Source organism: Melitaea cinxia, chromosome 15 (assembly GCF_905220565.1).
Source record: "Melitaea cinxia chromosome 15, ilMelCinx1.1, whole genome shotgun sequence".
In the NCBI taxonomy this organism is placed as follows: Eukaryota; Metazoa; Arthropoda; class Insecta; order Lepidoptera; family Nymphalidae; genus Melitaea; species Melitaea cinxia.
Window position 1 is genome coordinate 16,941,675 of NC_059408.1, and position 20,333 is coordinate 16,962,007.

At 38.2% G+C, this 20,333-nt stretch overlaps 2 protein-coding genes across 2 annotated transcripts; one reads left to right on the forward strand and one right to left on the reverse strand.

Moving 5' to 3' along the window:
- Nucleotides 1-4,105: 4,105 nt before the first annotated feature.
- LOC123660215 (membrane-bound alkaline phosphatase-like) lies at nucleotides 4,106-7,120 on the reverse strand. Its single transcript, XM_045595315.1, has 5 exons — nucleotides 6,893-7,120; nucleotides 5,827-6,019; nucleotides 5,520-5,692; nucleotides 4,783-5,434; nucleotides 4,106-4,365 (listed from the first exon to the last, which is right to left on the reverse strand). The coding sequence occupies exons 1-5, from the start codon at nucleotides 7,022-7,024 to the stop codon at nucleotides 4,106-4,108; spliced, it is 1,410 nt and encodes a 469-aa protein (XP_045451271.1). The 5' UTR covers nucleotides 7,025-7,120.
- A 2,081-nt stretch (nucleotides 7,121-9,201) lies between these two features.
- Nucleotides 9,202-12,563, forward strand: LOC123660216 (membrane-bound alkaline phosphatase-like). The gene is made up of 4 exons (XM_045595316.1): nucleotides 9,202-9,486; nucleotides 9,642-9,834; nucleotides 10,894-11,066; nucleotides 11,652-12,563. Exons 1-4 carry the CDS (start codon nucleotides 9,214-9,216, stop codon nucleotides 12,561-12,563), a joined length of 1,551 nt encoding a protein of 516 aa, XP_045451272.1. The 5' UTR covers nucleotides 9,202-9,213.
- Nucleotides 12,564-20,333: the final 7,770 nt, after the last annotated feature.

Sequence of the window (20,333 nt, forward strand, 5' to 3'; positions counted from 1 at the left end):
TCTAAACAAAAAGATTTGAAATAAAGGCTAAGCTACTCATGTCTACAGAGCTCACCTAACTTTTTTCTCTGTGATTAAAGTTTGTGTTTAAAATTATCTTTATGTATCTTATAACTATCTAATGTATAAGATATATTTTTAGTACGAAGTCGATATACCTGTTTGTGTTAAAATGTTCTTGCTTCTTACAAATAATGAAGTTGCTTATAACTTTCAGAACAGAAAATGAATGTCCTTCAAAAGTAAATATATTTTATATTTTATCCGTTATCCGTGTTTCCGCCGATTTATAATTATAATAAACGACATATTTTAAATGTAAAATCTGTTTAAATATATATTTTGTTACCATTTAAGACAACAATGATTGATTGTCAAAATTGTTATCTACTGCGAATCTTATCTAAAGATGACTATTTACTATCAAACTTTTCTTACCATATCAACTGTGACAATTTCCAAGAGAAACCGAAAGTTCACTTAGCACTAAACTCTCGTTCACTTTTCACTGATCCAACCAGCATCGACTACACTCGAACTTTATAAAGAGTCCATTCAACTTCACTCGTTCAACTTACAACTCGAGGACGAAAAGAGTCGCCTCGCATCGGGAAAGTTTGTCGCGCGGGCGGCGGCGAGAGGGATGCGTCGCAACGCGAGGGCGGGCGGTCGGGACTGCCGGAGCGCGGCCGAGCTCGAGCCGGGGTGAGAGCGGGGGCGGCGCGGGAGGGGAAGCGGTCCTCCCAGCGATGCTCGCCCGGAGAAAACGCTCTTTGGGGAAATTTTGACGAATGACATTCCGTAATGTGGGAGCACGAGGCGCTGCACTCCGCTAATTGCGCTTTTAATAAATGCGTCGCGCCGCGGCCCGGCCGCGCTCGTTAGCCGCCGGAGCGCTGGCATCGCTGCACGAGCTGTCCTCGACATCCCTAATCGGTGAAACGGCATTGCTTAAAACTTTTTTAATCATTACTTACACTCCCACGGGACTTACAGCATTAGGCCTTATTACAATCTGTAGATATACGTATACTTACATATAACCGACCGACCAGCACGTTCACAGTCGCGTTGACATTTTTACACATTAAGGGTGAATTTTGGCATCTTCTAAAATTATTTGACATTTTTAAGTCAAGTGTTTGTTTCTTAAATTTTAACAAATGGGTTCTTACTGTTGTCTTTAGGTCACAAAAAAGCTATCGTAACTGTTACGTAGTAGGGGTGAATGACAAAAAAGATGTGTGCCTTAGACCACACGACTGAAGTTAAACTTGCAAAAAGTAACTCTCTCTCTTTCTATCTTCACTAACTTATATCTCGCTCTCAACTTCCGTTAGAATCGCCCGATAACACTTTTCGTAACGCTCTCGTCACGCATTCACCAGCTGACTCCCAGTAAGTCAAGCGTGTGTAAAGAAGTCTTACTTCAAAAATCTTTTCATTCTAATATCGCATGGACATTAATTACGATGTCTACTGACTTGATGAAATCAATTTAATGCAATTATTTTGCACCATAAAACTAACGGGCAGAATAATTTCTAAGCAACGAATCGATTCAACACACGCACGATACAATGGCAATGTTTTGATTCGGTAGACGTCCAGTGCAGCGCGAGTGGAGCTCTACGCCGTCCGCGGAACGTCGCTTGTAGCTCGGTGCGTCGCCGCGACCTGTGCGCAGTGACGCGTGGCGCGCGACATGTGCGTAGTGCGGGCGGTGCGGGGCGGTGCGGGGCGGTGCGGGGCGGTGCGCCGGCGACGAGAGCGGTGTGATGTTTTTCGCATAATTGACACGTCACGCGCCGGCCTTGACAGCGCCCCGTTTCTATATATTTTTTGCTCTTTATCTTCCACATAAATTATAATCCTTATAACTATCTATATCATGATGTTGCATATATATGACGTCAAAATGTACCAGCTTAAACATTGTTATAAACAATAAAAATATATGTTTTTATTTGGAATATTTGATTTCATTTTGTTTAGTTAAAGTATTCATAATATTTTAAACACAAAAAATGTCGTCAATATTCTGTTTAAAATTATTATTAATTTATTGATGAATGTAGAATGAAGTACGTAACCAGAGTTGCTCGCATATTAAGAAAAAGTAAAATTTAAAAAAGGGCTAGGATTTTTTTGCACAGAACGTTATTTATTACATCTACAGAACCCTTTATTTGAAGTATTTATTAGAACACTCTTAATACATAAAATCGGATCACTTGCCCAGCTGGCCGTGGGCTACAAGCTCGAACGTTATCCGTAACAGCCGAACGATAGGTAATAAAATCGAACAACTAAAAAGAGCTGCTTCGTATAATATAGATAGATATATGAAAATAAACATTTAATTTCTCCTCGTTTCGCCTCGTGTGATAAGCCCACGTTCATGTTTTAATACCCTTTATTATAAAACAGTTGCCTAAATAAACTATTAAAAACTTTTCGATCTTAATAACTCAGAGTTCTTAAACCTATTTTTTTTTTATAAGTCTAATAGCAGACGTACTAAAAACTCAGCCATGTTATTAAAATGTATCTACAATTTTGTTTCGATATTTACTTTCCAAAACATTTGACACAACATTGTTTAACAATGGGCTCACGTATAAATCTCCCTTATAACAACCGCTTCTAATTTGTCGAAACGCATTATAATAACGGTGGGGTTGCAACAATCAATACAATTTTATTTTTTACTTAAACCACATCGGTCGGGGTGTTTTCACTTCTTTTAACATACCTAATGTTTCTCTTGACACAATAGTTTTCTGAAAATATTTGTCGAAAGAGATAACAGACTCAATCACCTTGATCACGAACTTGTCACGATATCTTATCACAGTGACAGTGAACTGACTCTGTTACCAATTGCGATTACGTTGTAAAACACTCCACGCTGACTTCCAGTAGGCGATATTCAATTTTGTATTAGATGGAATCATTGCCTATCACCCCTAAACATAACGCTAAACCTTCATGATGTTTTACCAATCTTATGGCAAAAGCCAACAATTTAGTCTTTACAAAAAATATAATTTAGTAAATATTGATTTATTTATTACTAATTATTATATATTTATTTATCTATTTATTACTACAAAGTTTTTACTTCGTTGGAATGTAATTTCAATGAAAGTCTTTTGCTAATATTTAAAAATGATATTCGTATTTAATAAATTCAAAATAAAAGATGTAATGAACTGTCAACTGCAGCTTTATTAGAAATATAAATAAAAACGTAAAATTAATCTAATATTTACTTAAAATTACTCTCGACGCGTTGAAATATTATTTGAAGTACTCCATAAATATTTTACAGCCATCAATGATCCACCGGCGCGCTCCTAATATATCATTATAAATAATAATAAAAGCAAGCTGAAGTCTGTAAAGATATCGTTAACAACTTAATGTTAACATCACTGTTCGATACACGTACAAATGAAGATGCGCTACAATTATAAAATATTTTATTTAAACGTTATTTCGTATATTATTCGTCATATCAATATCATTTAAAAGTGTTAAGGTTTAAAACGAGAGTGTCGAAAACCCTTTTAAAAGTTCACAACTCGCCGTTGATAGACTGATACCGATACATTTCATCGCTCTCTAAAGCCGCGCATAAACCGTGAGTGCCGCAGACAGCCCGTCAGCGCGGCGACCGTATATAGTTGTAAAGCAATGATACAGTCGAGCGCGGTACATTAATCTGCGTCAACGGGACAATGCCTGTCAATAAGCGCCACTCCTTCGACTGCGACCCTGCCCCTCCATACCCTGCTCCCGGTGTTGACGCGCGTCCCACTTTTAACGACCAGCACCTTGATTGATGGTGGCTCGACTTCACGAGCGGACACTTACTTATAGCAGATGAGAAGATCTGATAAACTCGTAACGTCGTTTTAGTACCTATTATCGCCTGATGTTTCGGAGATTTGGAAAATTTCAAATGTAAAACTCTTTGTTTGCTATGCACTTTTCATTTGATTTTACGTATTTGCTACTGGACATCAAATAATATAAATAAAAATGTCTTTGAATATTACAAAATATCTGATACATCTATACAAAATATGTGGTGTTAACTTTATTTTAGCATATTGCGTATTAACAATAGCAAGGGAGTAAGCAGTACTGCGGTGAGAGCGTTAGTAGTGGCCGAAGAGCAAGCCTGTCGACCGGGACCAATACACGCAGCGTACGCCATCAGATGAGGGATCTGGTTCTGCTCGTACATTCCTGAGAACATCGTGTTCTGCGGGCCCCACGCGAATACAGCTACGTCTTCCCCTCCGTGAGTTTCAGACGCCAGAGGTATTTCCGCGTGAGATCTCCAGTTCAAATCGCCTAAAAAGTGATTAATTAATTTTTAATTGTACTGTGTGGCTACGGTACTAAAGAATTTAGCCACCCCCTCTCTTCCCGTGGGTGTCGTAAGAGGCGACTAAGGGATAACACAGTTCCGCTACCACCTTGGAACTTAAAAAGCCGACCGGTGGCGGGATAACCATCGAACTGCTGGCTTTGAAATACACAGGCCGAAGACGGGCAGCAGCGTCTTCGGTGCGACAAAGCCAGTACTGCGGTCACCAACCCGCCTGCCCAGCGTGGTGACTATGGGCAAAACACATGAGTTCACGTTATTTTTGGCGTAAACTTATGGAGGCCTATGTCCAGCATTGGACTGTATAGGCTGTAATGATGAATTTTTAATTTGCTAGAAGTGAAAACTTATAAAACAGTATAGGCGTAACGAGATCTTACGATAATTTTCTTCGCTAGTGACATCGACTCTGTGATTGTCGACGTAGGGCCGATATCCTGGACCATTTGTGTACGACAACGTCATGTAAGGGATACCATCGTCGCCTATCCCATCCGAAGGGCCCAAAATATCACCTCCGCGGTGAGTGTATCCGTTAAAACTCATGACATGCGCGTGGTCGGATGTCACGACAATCAATGAATCGTCTTCGGATAACAGCTCAGCAGCGCGGTTCACGGCTTTGCTTAACTCGATGGTCTCGTCCAGCGCTAGTTCTACTTGGTTCTCATGATGAGCGTGGTCGATACGTCCTCCCTCCACGAATAAGAAGAAACCTTTCTTATTGCGACTAAGTGAACGAATCGCAGTTTCCGTTAACTCCGCAAGTGTGGGCTCGGTGTAATTGTTTGCTTGCAGGTTATATTGCAGGTGACTCGCTTCAAACAAGCCTAATAGATAGTCCGGTAAATCATTGTCCACACTAAGTAATTGTTCTCGGTTCCATACGTACTGGTAGCTAACGTTACGCATAATTTTGTCCATTTGCCATTCTTCTATTAAGTGACGACCATCTAACCTTCTGCCGGTAGTACCTTCTTCATCTACGACGTCATTCGGCAAAAACTCACGACGACCTCCGCCTAGAATAACCTATAATAAAAACTATATATAAAAGCATTTATTTTTGAAGTTATTGACATCGTGATGAATAAATCTGTATGATATAACTATTTACTTTAAACTGATTTCCAGGATACGTGTGAACAAGCTGATAGGCAATATCTCGACATAATTCAGGGTCGTGCTGATCCGCGCGGACCTCGGCATCGTTTTCCCAGTCTCTGTTTGCAATGTTTGCATACGCTCCTGCAGGCGAGGCGTGCGTCACACGCGCCGTAGTTACGATACCTATGTACGACACCGAAGTTTTGTCTAATTATTTCTATTATAAATTAAAAGAAATATTATCTAATTTAATATAACTTACCATTATTATATTTTGTGCAGTAAAATATGTATCCTATGTACTTAAAATAACTTACCAGCATCACGACCATCAGCAAGTGCCCACGCAGCGATAGATTCCAAATGGGAAGAAGTGTCAACAGAAGCTGGACAATCCCAGCGCGGAACTTCTGCTGTCACACCAAGTGTACCACGATTCGCTTTCACACCACACAAATAAGCAGTTGCAGTACACGCTGAATCTGGGATTTGGGAATCTACACAGTACGTCTGTAAAGTGTACGAAAGAGTTAATATCGTTGAACATTTTGTCAATATCGGAGCATTAATATTGCTAATGAATTCTTTACAGTAAAATACTTATACTGATTATTCACAAAGAGATCTAACAACTACTTCTCGAGTTATATCTAATAATGCGTTTTTACTTGACGCTTTTTTCGTCGACCTACGTTGTATTATACCGCATAACTTTCTACTGGATGTACCGATTTTGATAAATCTTTTTTGGTTGGAAAGTAGATATCCCTAGTTTAGTACCATGATAAAGAAACGAGGATCTCATGATGGAATCCTAGAGAAATCGTTGGAAACTCTCGAAAATACACAATAACTTTTTACTGGGCGTACCGATTTTGATAATTTTTAATTTAATCGAAAGCTGACGTTTATCAGGTGGTCACATGTAAATTTTATCGAGATATGGTAACTACTTTTGGAGTAGTCTTTGATAACGCGTAGTTACTTGACTATTTTTTCATCGATCTACGTTGTATTACTCGTCGATGTAATTGAAGTCGGTTTTTTTTCGTTTGCGAGCAAACACAATTATCATAGAAAACTTTATATAAATGGATATTAAAGACCCTCTTTTAATATACAAACACGGTTGTCTATTCCTATGATCAAACTTAATGACTGTTATGCGTAACAGGCGACTGATATACCTAAATGTTTTATTAGATAAATATAAATAATACATATATAAATAAATAAATATAAATATCACACTCAGACTCAGGCGGTAATCGAACCCCCGGAGCAGAAAGTAGGGCTACTACTTTAACTGCGCCAACGTGCTAGTCATGTGATTAGCTTGTAGAATGATATATTATAAACAAAAAATGAAACGAATTAACTAACCTTAGCGAGTCCAATGGTGGGGAAGGTCTCAAAAAACAGATGCGATTCCTCCCCGGTGTGGTTCTCGCGCTGGCCCAGCAGCGTGCGCGCGGCCGCCAGCGTGGGTATGGACATGCCGTCCCCGAGGAACATGACCACGTTCCTCGCCGAGCCCCGCGGCGCGGAGTACTGCAGGCGAGCCTCGATGCCCCGCTGCGCCTCACTCACCCAGTGCGCGGACGTCGCCTCCTGGCTGTTCTGGGGCACCGCCTGTCTGTATACGTTGCGTGGGCTTTTGTGATATTCATCGTATCCTGGAAAGATTGCTGTTTTTAATATGTCTTTATTGACACACATTTTTCTTGTGTTCCAATAAACATACGATTTGATTTATTGAGGTAGGACACAGCAGGAAATATCCTGCTAAATATCTGGAGCAGCTCGACTGGGGCAGTTCCTCGACCTTACAGAAGATAACAGCTAAATAGTACTGCTCTCCATCAGTGTTGTGGTGAGTAAAGTAGTTAGAGCTCCTCTGGAAGGTCATCAATAGTGTCAGCAACGCATTAACGATGCTTCTGGTGTTGCAGGCGTCTATAAGCTTCGATAATCGCTTACTATCAAGTGAGCTGTACGCTTATTGTAAGCCGACCTCGTTGTATTAAAAAACTAGCCAATATTTCTATTACATGAATGTCCTGTTTTTGTAACTTTTTACCTAAACTATTTTGAACACACAAGAAAAGCATCACTGATTGAACCACACATCCCGATATTGAAACCATTTTGGTAAGAGTTCCAGCTCACATGCACTCGCTCGACGTAGAGCTCTCAACTAAATCCGTGTTATTTAAGATCACGTCTTTATACTAGGATATAAAAATATTCACAAAACCTCACATTTCCGACCATATCGCTATTAACATCTGTCAATATGTCACCTTCAATACATTGGCACTGATAAGAAATATTTTAAGATAAACCAATTTATCTCGTCATTTATCAAGAGGGAAGGCGATCAGGAGAGAATGTAGAACGGGGCTCCTAAAGTCTCGTTATTTTTTGCCATTAATTTACAAATTCTTATTAATTGCACATCACTATTCAATTATTACGTTGAATTTTCTCTTTATAGGACAGATATTCATTTTAAAGATTTGTGCCTAGATTTGAACAATTTAATATCAATGATTTGCAATTTTTTTTACAGATTTTGATGGTGTACATGATAACAACCGGGACCGACGGCTTAACGTGCTCTCCGAGGCACGTTGGGGAGACCCACAAGGACTGCACAAACATCCAAACCACGGCAAACACCTGTATGGCCAATACAAATGTTTGTCATGTGCGGGAATCGAACCCGCAACCGCCAGCACAACAGTCACAAACCAGTGCTGTGACCGTTGCGACAACGCGTCGTCAAGTCACGTAACATGTGGTGAACTTACAACAATGTTTTATTATTCATCAATTTTTTTTTTTCTAATTAATAAGCAAAAAATACATATTAGTATTTGTGGTGTGTAAGTACTAATTAATAAATAATTAAAATTGATAAAAAATTTACCAGTCGTAATATTAACAAGACATAGTTAGTTGAAATCAATTTATAAAATAAAAACTATCTATTATGAGGACTGCTAACTGAATTGTCTCGTTCCTTATCTGTATCTGATCGAGTGTGGAATCATGCTCCCTATATGATGAACTAAAATAAAAGTTTTAGAAAGATTAAAGAAGAGATGTGTGAAAAAGTGATGTGAGAAGTGTACACAATCCAAAACTCTTTTTTTATGGCTGTAAATAAATGAATAATTAATATTATTTTGGCCTACCTTTTGGCCCTAGAATATTATTAAAAAGAAATTACTTAAGTTAAAAACTAAACTTAAAAGATTTGATACAAGAAACTCTCATTTTTGTGTTCACACACAAACATACGTTAGAGTATTTAGGTAATGTTAAATTACAGACGATTCTGTTCTGTAGGTTTATTAATCGATTTGTTAAAAATTGAGATTCGGACACCGTCGTGCACGTCAGTGACGAATTTTTTATTGATTCTTTAATTGAATCTTCGGGATCAAATACTTAATACCTTTAATCGTAAGCAATAACTATATTCGTCGATAAGGATAACAACAAACTACACAAGTATTAAATCGGTTTTAATGAACATGCGAAAAGATAAGCGATAAAATGTAAGTAATAAATATGCGGCGGTCGCACGAGCTACACATTCACGGATAAATATGTACTTGAAGTGGTTATGTTTGGCGCTGACGCTGCTGGCCAGCGGAGCCACTGCCGCCTCCACGGCGGACCGCTACCACCCCGACATGCGCTTCGCCGGCCCACCGCCCGCCATCCCACGGGCGGAAACGACCAACACTTTCTGGTTCAACGACGCTCAAAATACGATCAACTCTCGTTTCGACGCAGGCGACGCGGGTCGGCCCGGCAAGGCGCGCAACCTGATCATGTTCCTAGGTGATGGCATGTCTATCCCTACGATAGCCGCCGCTCGCACGCTGCTGGGACAGAGGAACAACCGCACCGGGGAGGAGGCCCAGCTGTCCTTCGAAACCTTTCCGACAACTGGCCTGGTTAAGGTATAGAAATAAAATCAGATTCAACTTTTAAATATCCTATATTATTACACAAATATGGGCAATCTTAATTTATGTTGTTCGAAAGGTATTAGATAATATCTATATTATATTTAAGCACAGTAAAAGCTTGATTATATTTTTGTTTTGTTTGTCAGACTTACTGCACCAATGCTCAAATAGCTGATTCCGCATGTTCGGCGACTGCGTACTTAAACGGAGTTAAAGCCAACAGCGGGACGATCGGCGTGACAGCCGCCGTGCCGCGCTACAACTGCGGCGCGTCGATCCCCGCGTCCACCCACACGGAGTCCATCGCGGCCTGGGCCCTCGCCGACGGACGAGACGCCGGTACTTGAAACAAAAAAAAGAGAAACACAATTATTTGGGACATCACACATATTACAGAAAGTTTTTTTACACACAAAAATCATCAAAATAAACAGTAATTACTACTAAATCAAAAATAAAACAATAATAATCAAAAAATTACAGTAATGTAAACTAAAAAAAAATCAATAGTTTCGAAAACATGACATATTGACAACATGTATTATATATTACCTTGGTCTAATGATCTGTCCAAACTTATTAAAAAATTATTTTAAGATCCGACGTTCTGGTAGTCGTATTTCTATTACCACATTTTCGTACTACTATTGGACATCATTCGGTTCAATATAGAATTTTGTCATCCTATAATGGTTCATGGCCAAACTTTGATATTTTCAATAGCTTCTTGGCTACGGCCAAGAATATTATTCATGGATTGGTTTGTAATATTCTGTGATTAGTTTAAGCTGAGCATGTCAAAATTGTATGCTATGTTCACTGTAATAAGAATGAACATTGTACACCTTTCATATTGTTACACACATAAACTTTCTTATATTGTATCATTCAATTTGTAAACCTAATAAAAAAATCATAACCTTGCCTGCGTGCTCACCCAGTAGCTCGTTTTGTATTGCAACAAAAATAAAAAAAGTAAAAATACTTTCATTATGCTGATCATGCTGTGTGGTTACGGCATCAAAGAATATAGCCACACCCTCTCTACTCGTGAGTGTCGTAAGAGGCGATTAAGGGATAACACAATTCCACTACCATCTTGGAACTTAAAAAGCCGACCAATGGTGGGGTAACCATCCAACTGCTGGCTTTGAAATACACAGACCGAAGGCGGGCAGCAGCGTCTTCGGTGTGAAAAAAGCCAGCCCTGCGGTCACCAACCCGCCTGCCCAGCGTGGTGACTATGGGCAAAACATGCATGGGCAAACATGCATATGAGCTCATGCCATTTTTGTCGTGAACTTGTGGAGGCCTATGTCCAGTAGTGGACTGCGAAAGGCTGATGTGATGATGATGATGACTTTCATTAAGTTTTTTTAGTTTTTGTTTAATCTACAGGTATTGTGACTACCACACGTGTTACTCACGCATCGCCCGCCGGTGCATACGCACACGTAGCTAATCGTAATTGGGAAAATGATGCCGCTGTGCGTAGTAGCGGACAAGATCCTAGCCTATGTCCTGACATCGCTCATCAGTTAATTCATTCCAACCCAGGAAAACAGTTTAAGGTAACAGAATATATCAGAATAATTACTTATAATTTTTTTTTATGTCACTAGGTCGGCAAACAAGCGTACGGCTCACCTGATGGTAAGCGATTACCGTAGCTTATAGACGCCTGCAACACCAGAAGCATCGCAAGTGCATTGCCGACCCAATCCCCAATCCCCCAGGAGCTCTTGTCACCTTACTCACCAACAGGAACACAATACTGCTTGAAACCAGAATTATTTTGCTGTGATCTTCTGTAAGGTCCAGGTACTACCGCAGTCGGGCTGCTCCATATTTTGAGCAGGAAATTCCTGCTGTGCCCTATCTCTGTTAATTATATTTGTTATAAGCCTATGCACCAGTCTTAACTGTCACGAAGTAATAGTTTTAGTCATAAAATTATCTACGGAAACATTTGCGTATTATTTATTGCATATCAAATACAGCACACCGAAAGCAGTCCGTTAGACATTCGCGTTAATCGTTCATGATCTGGAAAGACTAAATAGTCTTACAGAAATTATATCAATCATCTCTGTATTCCGACAAAAGACTTATGAATAAAAAGTTATAAATACCTGATTTCCTATTTCTATTCATAGGTCATTTTAGGCGGAGGCCGTCGAGAATTTATACCATCAAGTATTATTGATGAAGAAGGTACCGCTGGCAGGAGAACTGATGGCAGAAACTTAATACAGGAATGGCAGGCCGATAAGGCTGCAGGCAATGTTAGCCACCGATACATATGGAATAGAGCGCAATTACTCGAAGCCAATGAAAACTTACCCCAATACTTACTCGGTTTATTTGAGGGAAGTCACCTTAAATATCACCTGAATTCGGATCCCAATGAACCGTCTCTAGCTGAACTTACGGAAACAGCCATTAGAATGCTGAGTCGTAACGATAAAGGGTTCTTTTTGTTTGTCGAAGGAGGTCGTATCGACCACGCTCACCACGACAACCAGGTGGAATTGGCGCTAGATGAGACTATAGAACTGAGCGCAGCCGTCGCCCGCGCCAGGGAACTTCTATCAGATGATGATACTTTACTAGTCGTGACCGCTGATCATGCACACGTCATGTCGTTCAATGGCTACAGTCCGAGAGGAAGAGATATACTGGGGCCTTCCAATAGCAGAGATTCGAACAATGTTCCCTATATGACCCTGTCTTACGCCAACGGACCGGGCTTTCGTCCACATGAAAACGATCAAAGAGTGGACGTCACGCAAGAAGATAATTATGGGTCTGTGGACTGGCGCAGCCACGTGGACGCGCCGCTGGGCTCGGAGACACACGGTGGCGACGACGTGGCGCTGTTCGCTCTCGGACCGCGGCACGCGCTGTTCTCCGGCCTATACGAGCAGAGCCACGTGCCGCACCGCATGGCCGCCGTCGCCTGCATCGGGCCCAGCCGCGGCGCCTGCAACACCGCCACCACTCACTACCCAGCCTTCTATCTTGTTTTGCTTGTTGCTGTTATTACGCGATACGTCGTTACATTGTAAAAAACTCAATAAAAGTATGTTCCCATCGCAACGTTGTAGTTGCATAAATAATTGATTTGCTTTTTAAAACTAATATTTTTTTAAGTTTAAGTGTAAATATTATTTTCTCTTTTTTTGTAACTTTTGTATTTTAATTTAGAAATGTGATAATTGTAGTGTATGTTGTTAAAGTACTCGTTTGAGAATAAGTTTTTTTTTTTTTACAATACAATACAATACAAATACTCTTTATTGTACACTATCAGAGAAAAATAATAAATAATAAATAATTTTAATAATAAATAATTTTTAATAATAAATAATTTTAATTATTGTTATTTATAATTTACAAACTTATGTTAAACTATTTTTAATATCATATCAAAAATCGACCGTTCCAGCGAGGATAATAATTTTATATTCGGTTCTAAGCGACCGTCATATCATTATATTAAAAATTTCGATGTAGCGGGTACAGCTTTCCATAGCTCAATAAAATTGGCTAGTGAACCGACACGGTCAGTCGGAGGATCCAGGTTCGATCCCCTCTGGAACGGTCGATTTTTGATATGATATTAAAAAATGTTTAGAATTCCCTAATGTGTGAAAATAAAATCGTACGAATTATGTTTAACTATGTTTAATATTTAATACTCTTTAGTGCTGTGATCGATGGTCTTACGAATATAATAAAGAATGTTGTTTGTGTTAACAAATACTGAACAGTGTTCTAATACCGCTAACATTTTACAATAAATAACAACAAAAATCCAAAGTTATATTCGTATTCAGCCTGCAATATCCTACTGCTGGGTACAGGCCTCTTTTTTCCGTGGCGGAGAAGCTCCGATAGGCACAATCCTCCGGCGGATATGTTCCCTACTAGGAGTATCGATCGCTATCAGATATTTATGATAACAACTGGGACCGACGGCCGCCAGTCTCCGAGACACGGTGGAGAGACCCACAAGGACAAATATCCAAACCACTTCTCTATTTTAACTATAAGTGTACGAAATTTCATACTCCTCCGTCCGCGGAATTTTCGTAAAAAGGGATACAAATTTTTTGCTTCACGTATTAATATATAGATATTTTATGTAGTTCAATGTCATGGGCAACCAAGAGCCCGTGAATGATGAGAAATATAATTTAAAAAAAATGTTATTAAATTACCACATACTTTTGTATATAAACCTGGTTGGCAAACAATCGCACGGCTCACCTGATTGTAAGCGATTACCGTAGCTTATAGACGTCTGCAACAGCAGAAGCATTGCAAGCGCGTTGCCGACCTCATACGCAATCCACCAGAAAGAAAGAAAATATACAACCGCTCTGGTGTAGTGATGGGAGTAGTCGCCTACAATACCGACGGTTTGCGGGTTGGATTGCCGCTCGGGATGGATATAATATATATATATATTTGTAGGGAACCATTAATAATTTATTATTACACATTGTTATTTATAACATTTCCTCAATTTCTTAACACGTTGATGGACACTACGGTTATAGCCGTGGATAAGATACTTCGTAATACGACATGCCGAGTATAGCCGTAAAATTTTAAAAAGTAATAATTTAACCTACGGCCTTAGCAGTTGGTTATGAACAGAATGACCATCAATCATCAATCATCAATCATTACAGCCTATACAGTCCCCTGCTGGACACAGGCCTCCACAAGTTCGTGCCAAAAATAACGTAAACTCATGTGTTTTGCCCATAGTCACCACGCTGGGCAGGCGGGTTGGTGACCGCAGGGCTGGCTTTGTCGCACCAAAGACGCTGCTACCCGTCTTCGGCCTGTGTATTTCAAAGCCAGCAGTTGGATGGTTATTTATTTATTTATTTATTTATTTATTTATTTATTTAGGACAACTTACAAAACATACACTAATACAGATTTTAAAAATAAATGTTTACAATAATTTGCTGAGTGTTGTTTTATTTACAAGTTGCCACGGCGTGGTTAAGGACAGTTCCATCTAAGTAGTAATTATTTTAATGTGTTATGCCGTCATCGGTCGGTTTCTTAAGTTCCAAGGTGGTTGTGGAACCTTGTTATCCCTTAGTCGCCTCTTACGACACCCACGGGAAGAGAGGGGGTGGCTAAATTCTTTAGTGCCGTAGCCACACTGTATGACCATAAAATACATTTAAACTGTCATATTACAATGAATTTTATAGGCCTTACTGTCATTCTACATCACTGTTTTTTACGTATTCAGTTGTTTACGTGGGGCATCATACTTAGATAATGGCATATCGACACTAGGGCTATGACCGTTGACGCCTCAAATAAAATCCGTTGGAGTATGAACTAGTGATGCGCCGAACGCGAACATAAATAATAAATAAATAAATATCTTATAACATACACACACGGTCGTCTTTTCCTATGGTAAGCAACTTAATGCTTGTGTTACAGGTAACAGCCGACTGTTATAACTATATGTACGATTTTATTTTTGTGTTACCCTCACATTAGGAATTCTAAACATTTTTGAATATCATATCAAAAATTGACCGCTCCAGCGGGATTCGAACCCGCGTCTCCGACTGATCGTGTCGGCGCTCTAGCCAATTAAGCTATGGAACGATGTACCCGCTAGAGCGAAATTTTTGATATGATGATTTTTTATTTTCGGTTTAAGCGAAACGTGGCGCCGTCTATAGTGAGTTCTTTACAGAGACCCGTAACTATTCAAAGTTTCATATTACAATGAAAATCTTTGACAGGAGACGACACCATGCTATTTTTATTAAATTACGCTTAACCCGCGGAACAGAAAGCAGGGCAAAAAACTTTTTGTTAAATTCTACGCGAATGAAACGCCGGTACAGCTAGTTCATACATATATGAAAAATCTATACATATAATAAAATGGTAGGAAAGTCCAAACTGTACATTGAATATTTTTTTTTTTTTAAATAATACTTGGGATGTGATCTACATTCGATACCGAAGCCAAAAATATAGTTTTTTAGAATTTTTGTCCGTTTGTCTGTTTGTCTGTATGTATGTCCGGGATAAACTCAAAAAATACAGCATGGATTTACTTCAAATTTGGCACAAATATTATTAAGAAGTCGGGTCAACATATAGGCTACAAATTATCACGCTATCACCTACGGGGAACGAGCAGTGAACCTTTATTTCTTCAACACATTCTGTAACAACGTGTAAACTAACGACGCATATTTGAATGTTGTAGTTATTATGTTAATAACCATGCTATAAGCTAGCTTCACACTATAAATAAAGACATTCTGTAGTATATTTAGTATCAGTATTGCACCCGTGCGAAGCCGGGGCGGGTCGCTAGTTAATTAATAAAATAAAGATGTGGCGCTAGTTGCATAGTCTTGAAAACTAGTAAAATAACAAAAATATTCTAAGACACCGTAAAATATAATACAGTTTTGTGTACTTTATTTAATTAGTATTTTACTTTTAAAGACACAAAAGGAAGTAAGTTTACATAATGATGATACATTTTTTTTTCTTTTAAAAAATAACATTTTTGTTAGGTTATTTCTTTTTTTATATATTATTTTATTTTTTACATATCGCGGATAAGCACTATTTATGAATCGCATGAAGAAACTAACAATAAAATAATTTTTAACAAAAAAACCGACTACAAACAGGAAACTAAAAAGTGAAAAATAAATTTACTTAGTACAAATTAATTCGTATTTTGATTTAGTTAATCAGAAATGATTAAATAAATATTTTATAAGTAACAGTACTTGATTCATAAAATATTATTTATTAGTTACGTATTATAATATAAACATTTAGTTGGTAGTATATTTATTTATTATTTTAGTTTCAAGTGGTTCACACAATATGACACTACAATTCTTACAATGTCTCCGAATAAGAAGACAATACGTAACATGACCACATTTGGGAGTTAATTTTTCAATGAGATTTGTTCCTAGAATCTATCAACTATATTATTAGGGTAATAAATACTAGGTGGTTCACTTTTAGGCATGGTATAGGCATTGTAGTGCAACTGAGAGCTAAACATGTGTAATTGTAAATATAAAATACTAGGTGTTTCTCTATTTTGGAAGGCGCGATACTTATGAGCTAGTGTGAGATAAGAAATGTTATAAGATTTCGAGAAATAATAGACTGCTAATAACAGTTGCGGTAACAAATAACATTTGGTATAAGTATTTGATATTTATGTATCTGTTATTTAATGTTATTTTAGATAACAGTTATTTCAAATTCAGAAAAACAGTTGTTATTTGTTACTTTCAAATACCTGTTATTTTTATCTGTTCCAATAAATACGCCTCACGTCTAATTTGTATTCTGTGAACAAGTTCGTACCTCGCCGCAAGTGGCATCACACACGGTGGACATGGTTCTGGTAGCTTCGTTAGGTTAGGTTATTGGGTATTTATTTATCAGTTCAAAAAATAACTTAGTAGAATAGGTACATAATTGTTTTGTTGTTAATTTGATTTATATATATATATATATTTTAGTCGAACGAATAGTGCAGCACACAATAATATGGCAATTGTTTTATAATAATGGGTATAGTTTTAAGGTGTGCGTTCAAAGAACAGTACAATTTATAAACCTTTTTTTTTGGTAGCAGATTATTTATTTTATTTTTATTTTATTTTTATTTATTTTTATTTATTCGGAAAACAAACAGTGTTTCATTACAAAAAAACATATCCAAATGAAAACTATACACCAATTACATGTTTTCACAATTAAATTACAAAAGCTTGTTCACTTGATACAGTTGTATTAAAATAATAAATGCCACCTACGGATCAGTTCGAGAGCCGTCAAACCAAGTGTTCGTCAAAGTAGTTTTGAAATGAAGTGTTGAAGAAGTAAAGAGGTCAAGCTGAGTGGATGCCACCACACTATTTAAACTTTTAGCGCCACGAATAAAAAAAGAGTTTTGTCTATAATTTGATGCGGACTGCGGAATGTCCAAACATAAAGGTTGCCTAGATGTTTTATAAGGCACCCTCAAATTAATCTTCGAGAGTAAATGTGGAGAATCTACACGGTTTTGAGCAATTTTGGCTAGAAAGACAACGTCGGCAATTTTTCGCCGTTCCCGTAAGGGTAGTAAATGGTGTCTACGGCACCTTGCCTCATAATTGCAATCGTTGATTTCCAGCCTGTACTGTAGATATTTCAAAAATCTACGCTGTATGGACTCAATCCTATCAATGTAGACATTATATCGTGGATTCCAAACCTGTGAACAATACTCGAGAATACTACGCACCAAGGAACAATAAAGGACCTTAATTACCTTTATACTATTAAATTGGGAACTTGACCGAAAAACAAAGCCCATAGTTTTATTAGCCTTTTTACAGATCAGGTCTATATGCCTGTCGTATGTTAATTTAGAATCATGCATAATACCCAGATCACGGATCTCATTTACCCTGTGTAACACCTGATCTGTAAATTTATATAGAGTTTTCTCGAATTTAAATTTACGAGTGAAAGTCATACAGTAACATTTCTGAATGTTTAGCTGTAAGTTATTACGAAGGCAATATTGCTCGAAACGTTCCAAATCCTCCTGTAATAGCTTAGAATCGCTTGGTGAATCGATATTTTTAAATATTTTCATGTCATCGGCGTACAGAAGGAAGTTAGAGTGTTGGAAACAGGAGGCTACATCGTTTATAAAAATATTAAAAAGCAAGGGCCCAAGCAATGACCCCTGGGGAACTCCAGAAGGGACATTATTCCAGTTTGATGAGAATCCGTTCACTACTACTGCTTGCGATCTCTTTTCGATATAGGAGGTAAACCATCGGTATAAATTACCATGAATTCCAGCAAAGAGAAGTTTTTGTAGCAATATTTGATGATCAATGCAATCAAAAGCTTTGCTAAAATCCGTAAAAATTGCGTCAACTTGACCCCCAGAATCCATGCCAGTTGTAACAAAATCTGTGAAAGATAAAAGATTAGACGAAGTAGAACGCATCGCTAAAAATCCATGCTGTTCTGGAATAAAGAATGATGATAATGATTGATAAACTTGAGAATACACTAAGCGTTCAAACACTTTAGCGAAGAGGCATAATTTAGATATAGGTCTGTAATTCTTGACATTATTTTTACTACCACTTTTATGTATCGGGGAAATAAATGCGGATTTCCAAATACGAGGTACGAGTCCCTCCGAGATTGAGCGCTTGAATATAATAGATAAAGGCACGGAAATCGATTCAGCGCATTTGACGGCAAAGATGGGTACAATCTGGTCTGGTCCTGAACCCTTGGTTAAGTCCAATGCCTTTAATAATTTCTTAATTGAATCTATACTGATTTCTATATGACTAATACAAACAGAGACGTTATTTGGGTTTAAAGGTGAATAATTTAAGTTGTTCCTATGTGACAATGGAGAAAGAAAAGTGGATTGGAAAAATGAAGCAAAAAGATCACAAACACCTTGTCCAGTATCCGCAGACTGTCCCTCATAGTATAATTTAGACGGAAGGGAGTTAGAACCCTTATTGTTGGATTTTACAAACGACCAAAACTTTTTTGGTTGCCTAACTATCGCATCTTCCGTGCGTTTTATGTAATTATTGTAGCACTCCTGTTCCAGTCGTTTAGCCCTAGTTCGAAGAAGTCGAAAAGTGTCGAGGTCAGCCATATTACCATAAACTTGATATCTTTTATTATATTTATATTTTTCTTTCAGTAGTTTCTTAAGTGAACAGCTATACCACGGTGGAAATGATGAAGAACTTATTATTTTATGAGGGACATGTTTATCTCTAATATTGTATAAGTGGTGGTAAAATATATCAACGGCATTGTCCAAAGGGCTATTGTTCAGGTCCATCACCCAATTCACTTCATTTAGTGAGGAAGAAATGGCCTCGTAATCTGCTTTGTCATAAAAATATTTAAGTCTGCGATTAGTTCCAAGTGAGTCATCCAGAGCACAGGTCAAAGTTAGATCTAACGACTTATGGTGAGGGTCCTCTGGTACCAGAGGATCGTCACATGCCGATACACACACGTATTCGTTACACAAAACATAATCAAGTATTCTATTGTTAATATTTCTATTTAAGTTAAACTGATTAAGGTTGCACTCTGCTAGAGTATCGAAAAATAATACCTGCGATTCGCCACCGATCCCATTAGGCTGCAAACAGTTAATCTCACCATTCCAGTTGATGTTGCTTAAGTTAAAGTCACCCAAAATTAGAAATAAGTCGTTCGGACATGAACTAACAATGAGCGACAGCTTCTCTGAGAAGTTTTGCAATTGTGTATTGAAAGAATTACCTAAATTTTCCTTACATAAGTATAGAGTGCAGATGTGAATTTTAATTGAGTGTGATCCCCGTATAGTTTTTTTCGTTGTGATTGTAACCCAGATGTCTTCAGCAGAGGAGTGCCATTCTGGGCGTTCCACTGCGGTTAACCGACGGTGAGTAGCTAGCAATACTCCACCTCCATACCTCAACCGTGTTGATTGATAATTCCTATCACGCCGCCAGACAATATACCTATCATCGAATAATTCATTATCACCTAGACCATCCGGAAGCCAGGTTTCCGTTAGTGAGATAATATCGTAAGAGGACAGGAGCACACCCCGTTTGAACGCGTGAGTCTTGGTGCGTAGTCCCCGAGCATTTTGGTAATACACTTTAAGGTCGTACGAAGCCATCAGTAATCATGATACACATATACACACATATATATCCATATATACCCACACACACATACACATACATGCACACACA

Excerpts from the sequence above, each read along its gene's own strand:
- LOC123660215 (XM_045595315.1), bottom strand. The coding sequence starts at position 7,024 with ATGTTCCTCGGGGACGGCATGTCCATACCCACGCTGGCGGCCGCGCGC. Across the intron at positions 5,693-5,826 it reads TGCTGATGGTCGTGATGCTG|GTATCGTAACTACGGCGCGT; the intron begins GTAAGTTATTTT and ends TGTCGTACATAG. Across the intron at positions 5,435-5,519 it reads ATCCTGGAAATCAGTTTAAA|GTTATTCTAGGCGGAGGTCG; the intron begins GTAAATAGTTAT and ends TTTTTATTATAG.
- LOC123660216 (XM_045595316.1), top strand. The coding sequence starts at position 9,214 with ATGCGCTTCGCCGGCCCACCGCCCGCCATCCCACGGGCGGAAACGACC. Across the intron at positions 9,487-9,641 it reads CGACAACTGGCCTGGTTAAG|ACTTACTGCACCAATGCTCA; the intron begins GTATAGAAATAA and ends TTTGTTTGTCAG. Across the intron at positions 11,067-11,651 it reads ACCCAGGAAAACAGTTTAAG|GTCATTTTAGGCGGAGGCCG; the intron begins GTAACAGAATAT and ends TTCTATTCATAG.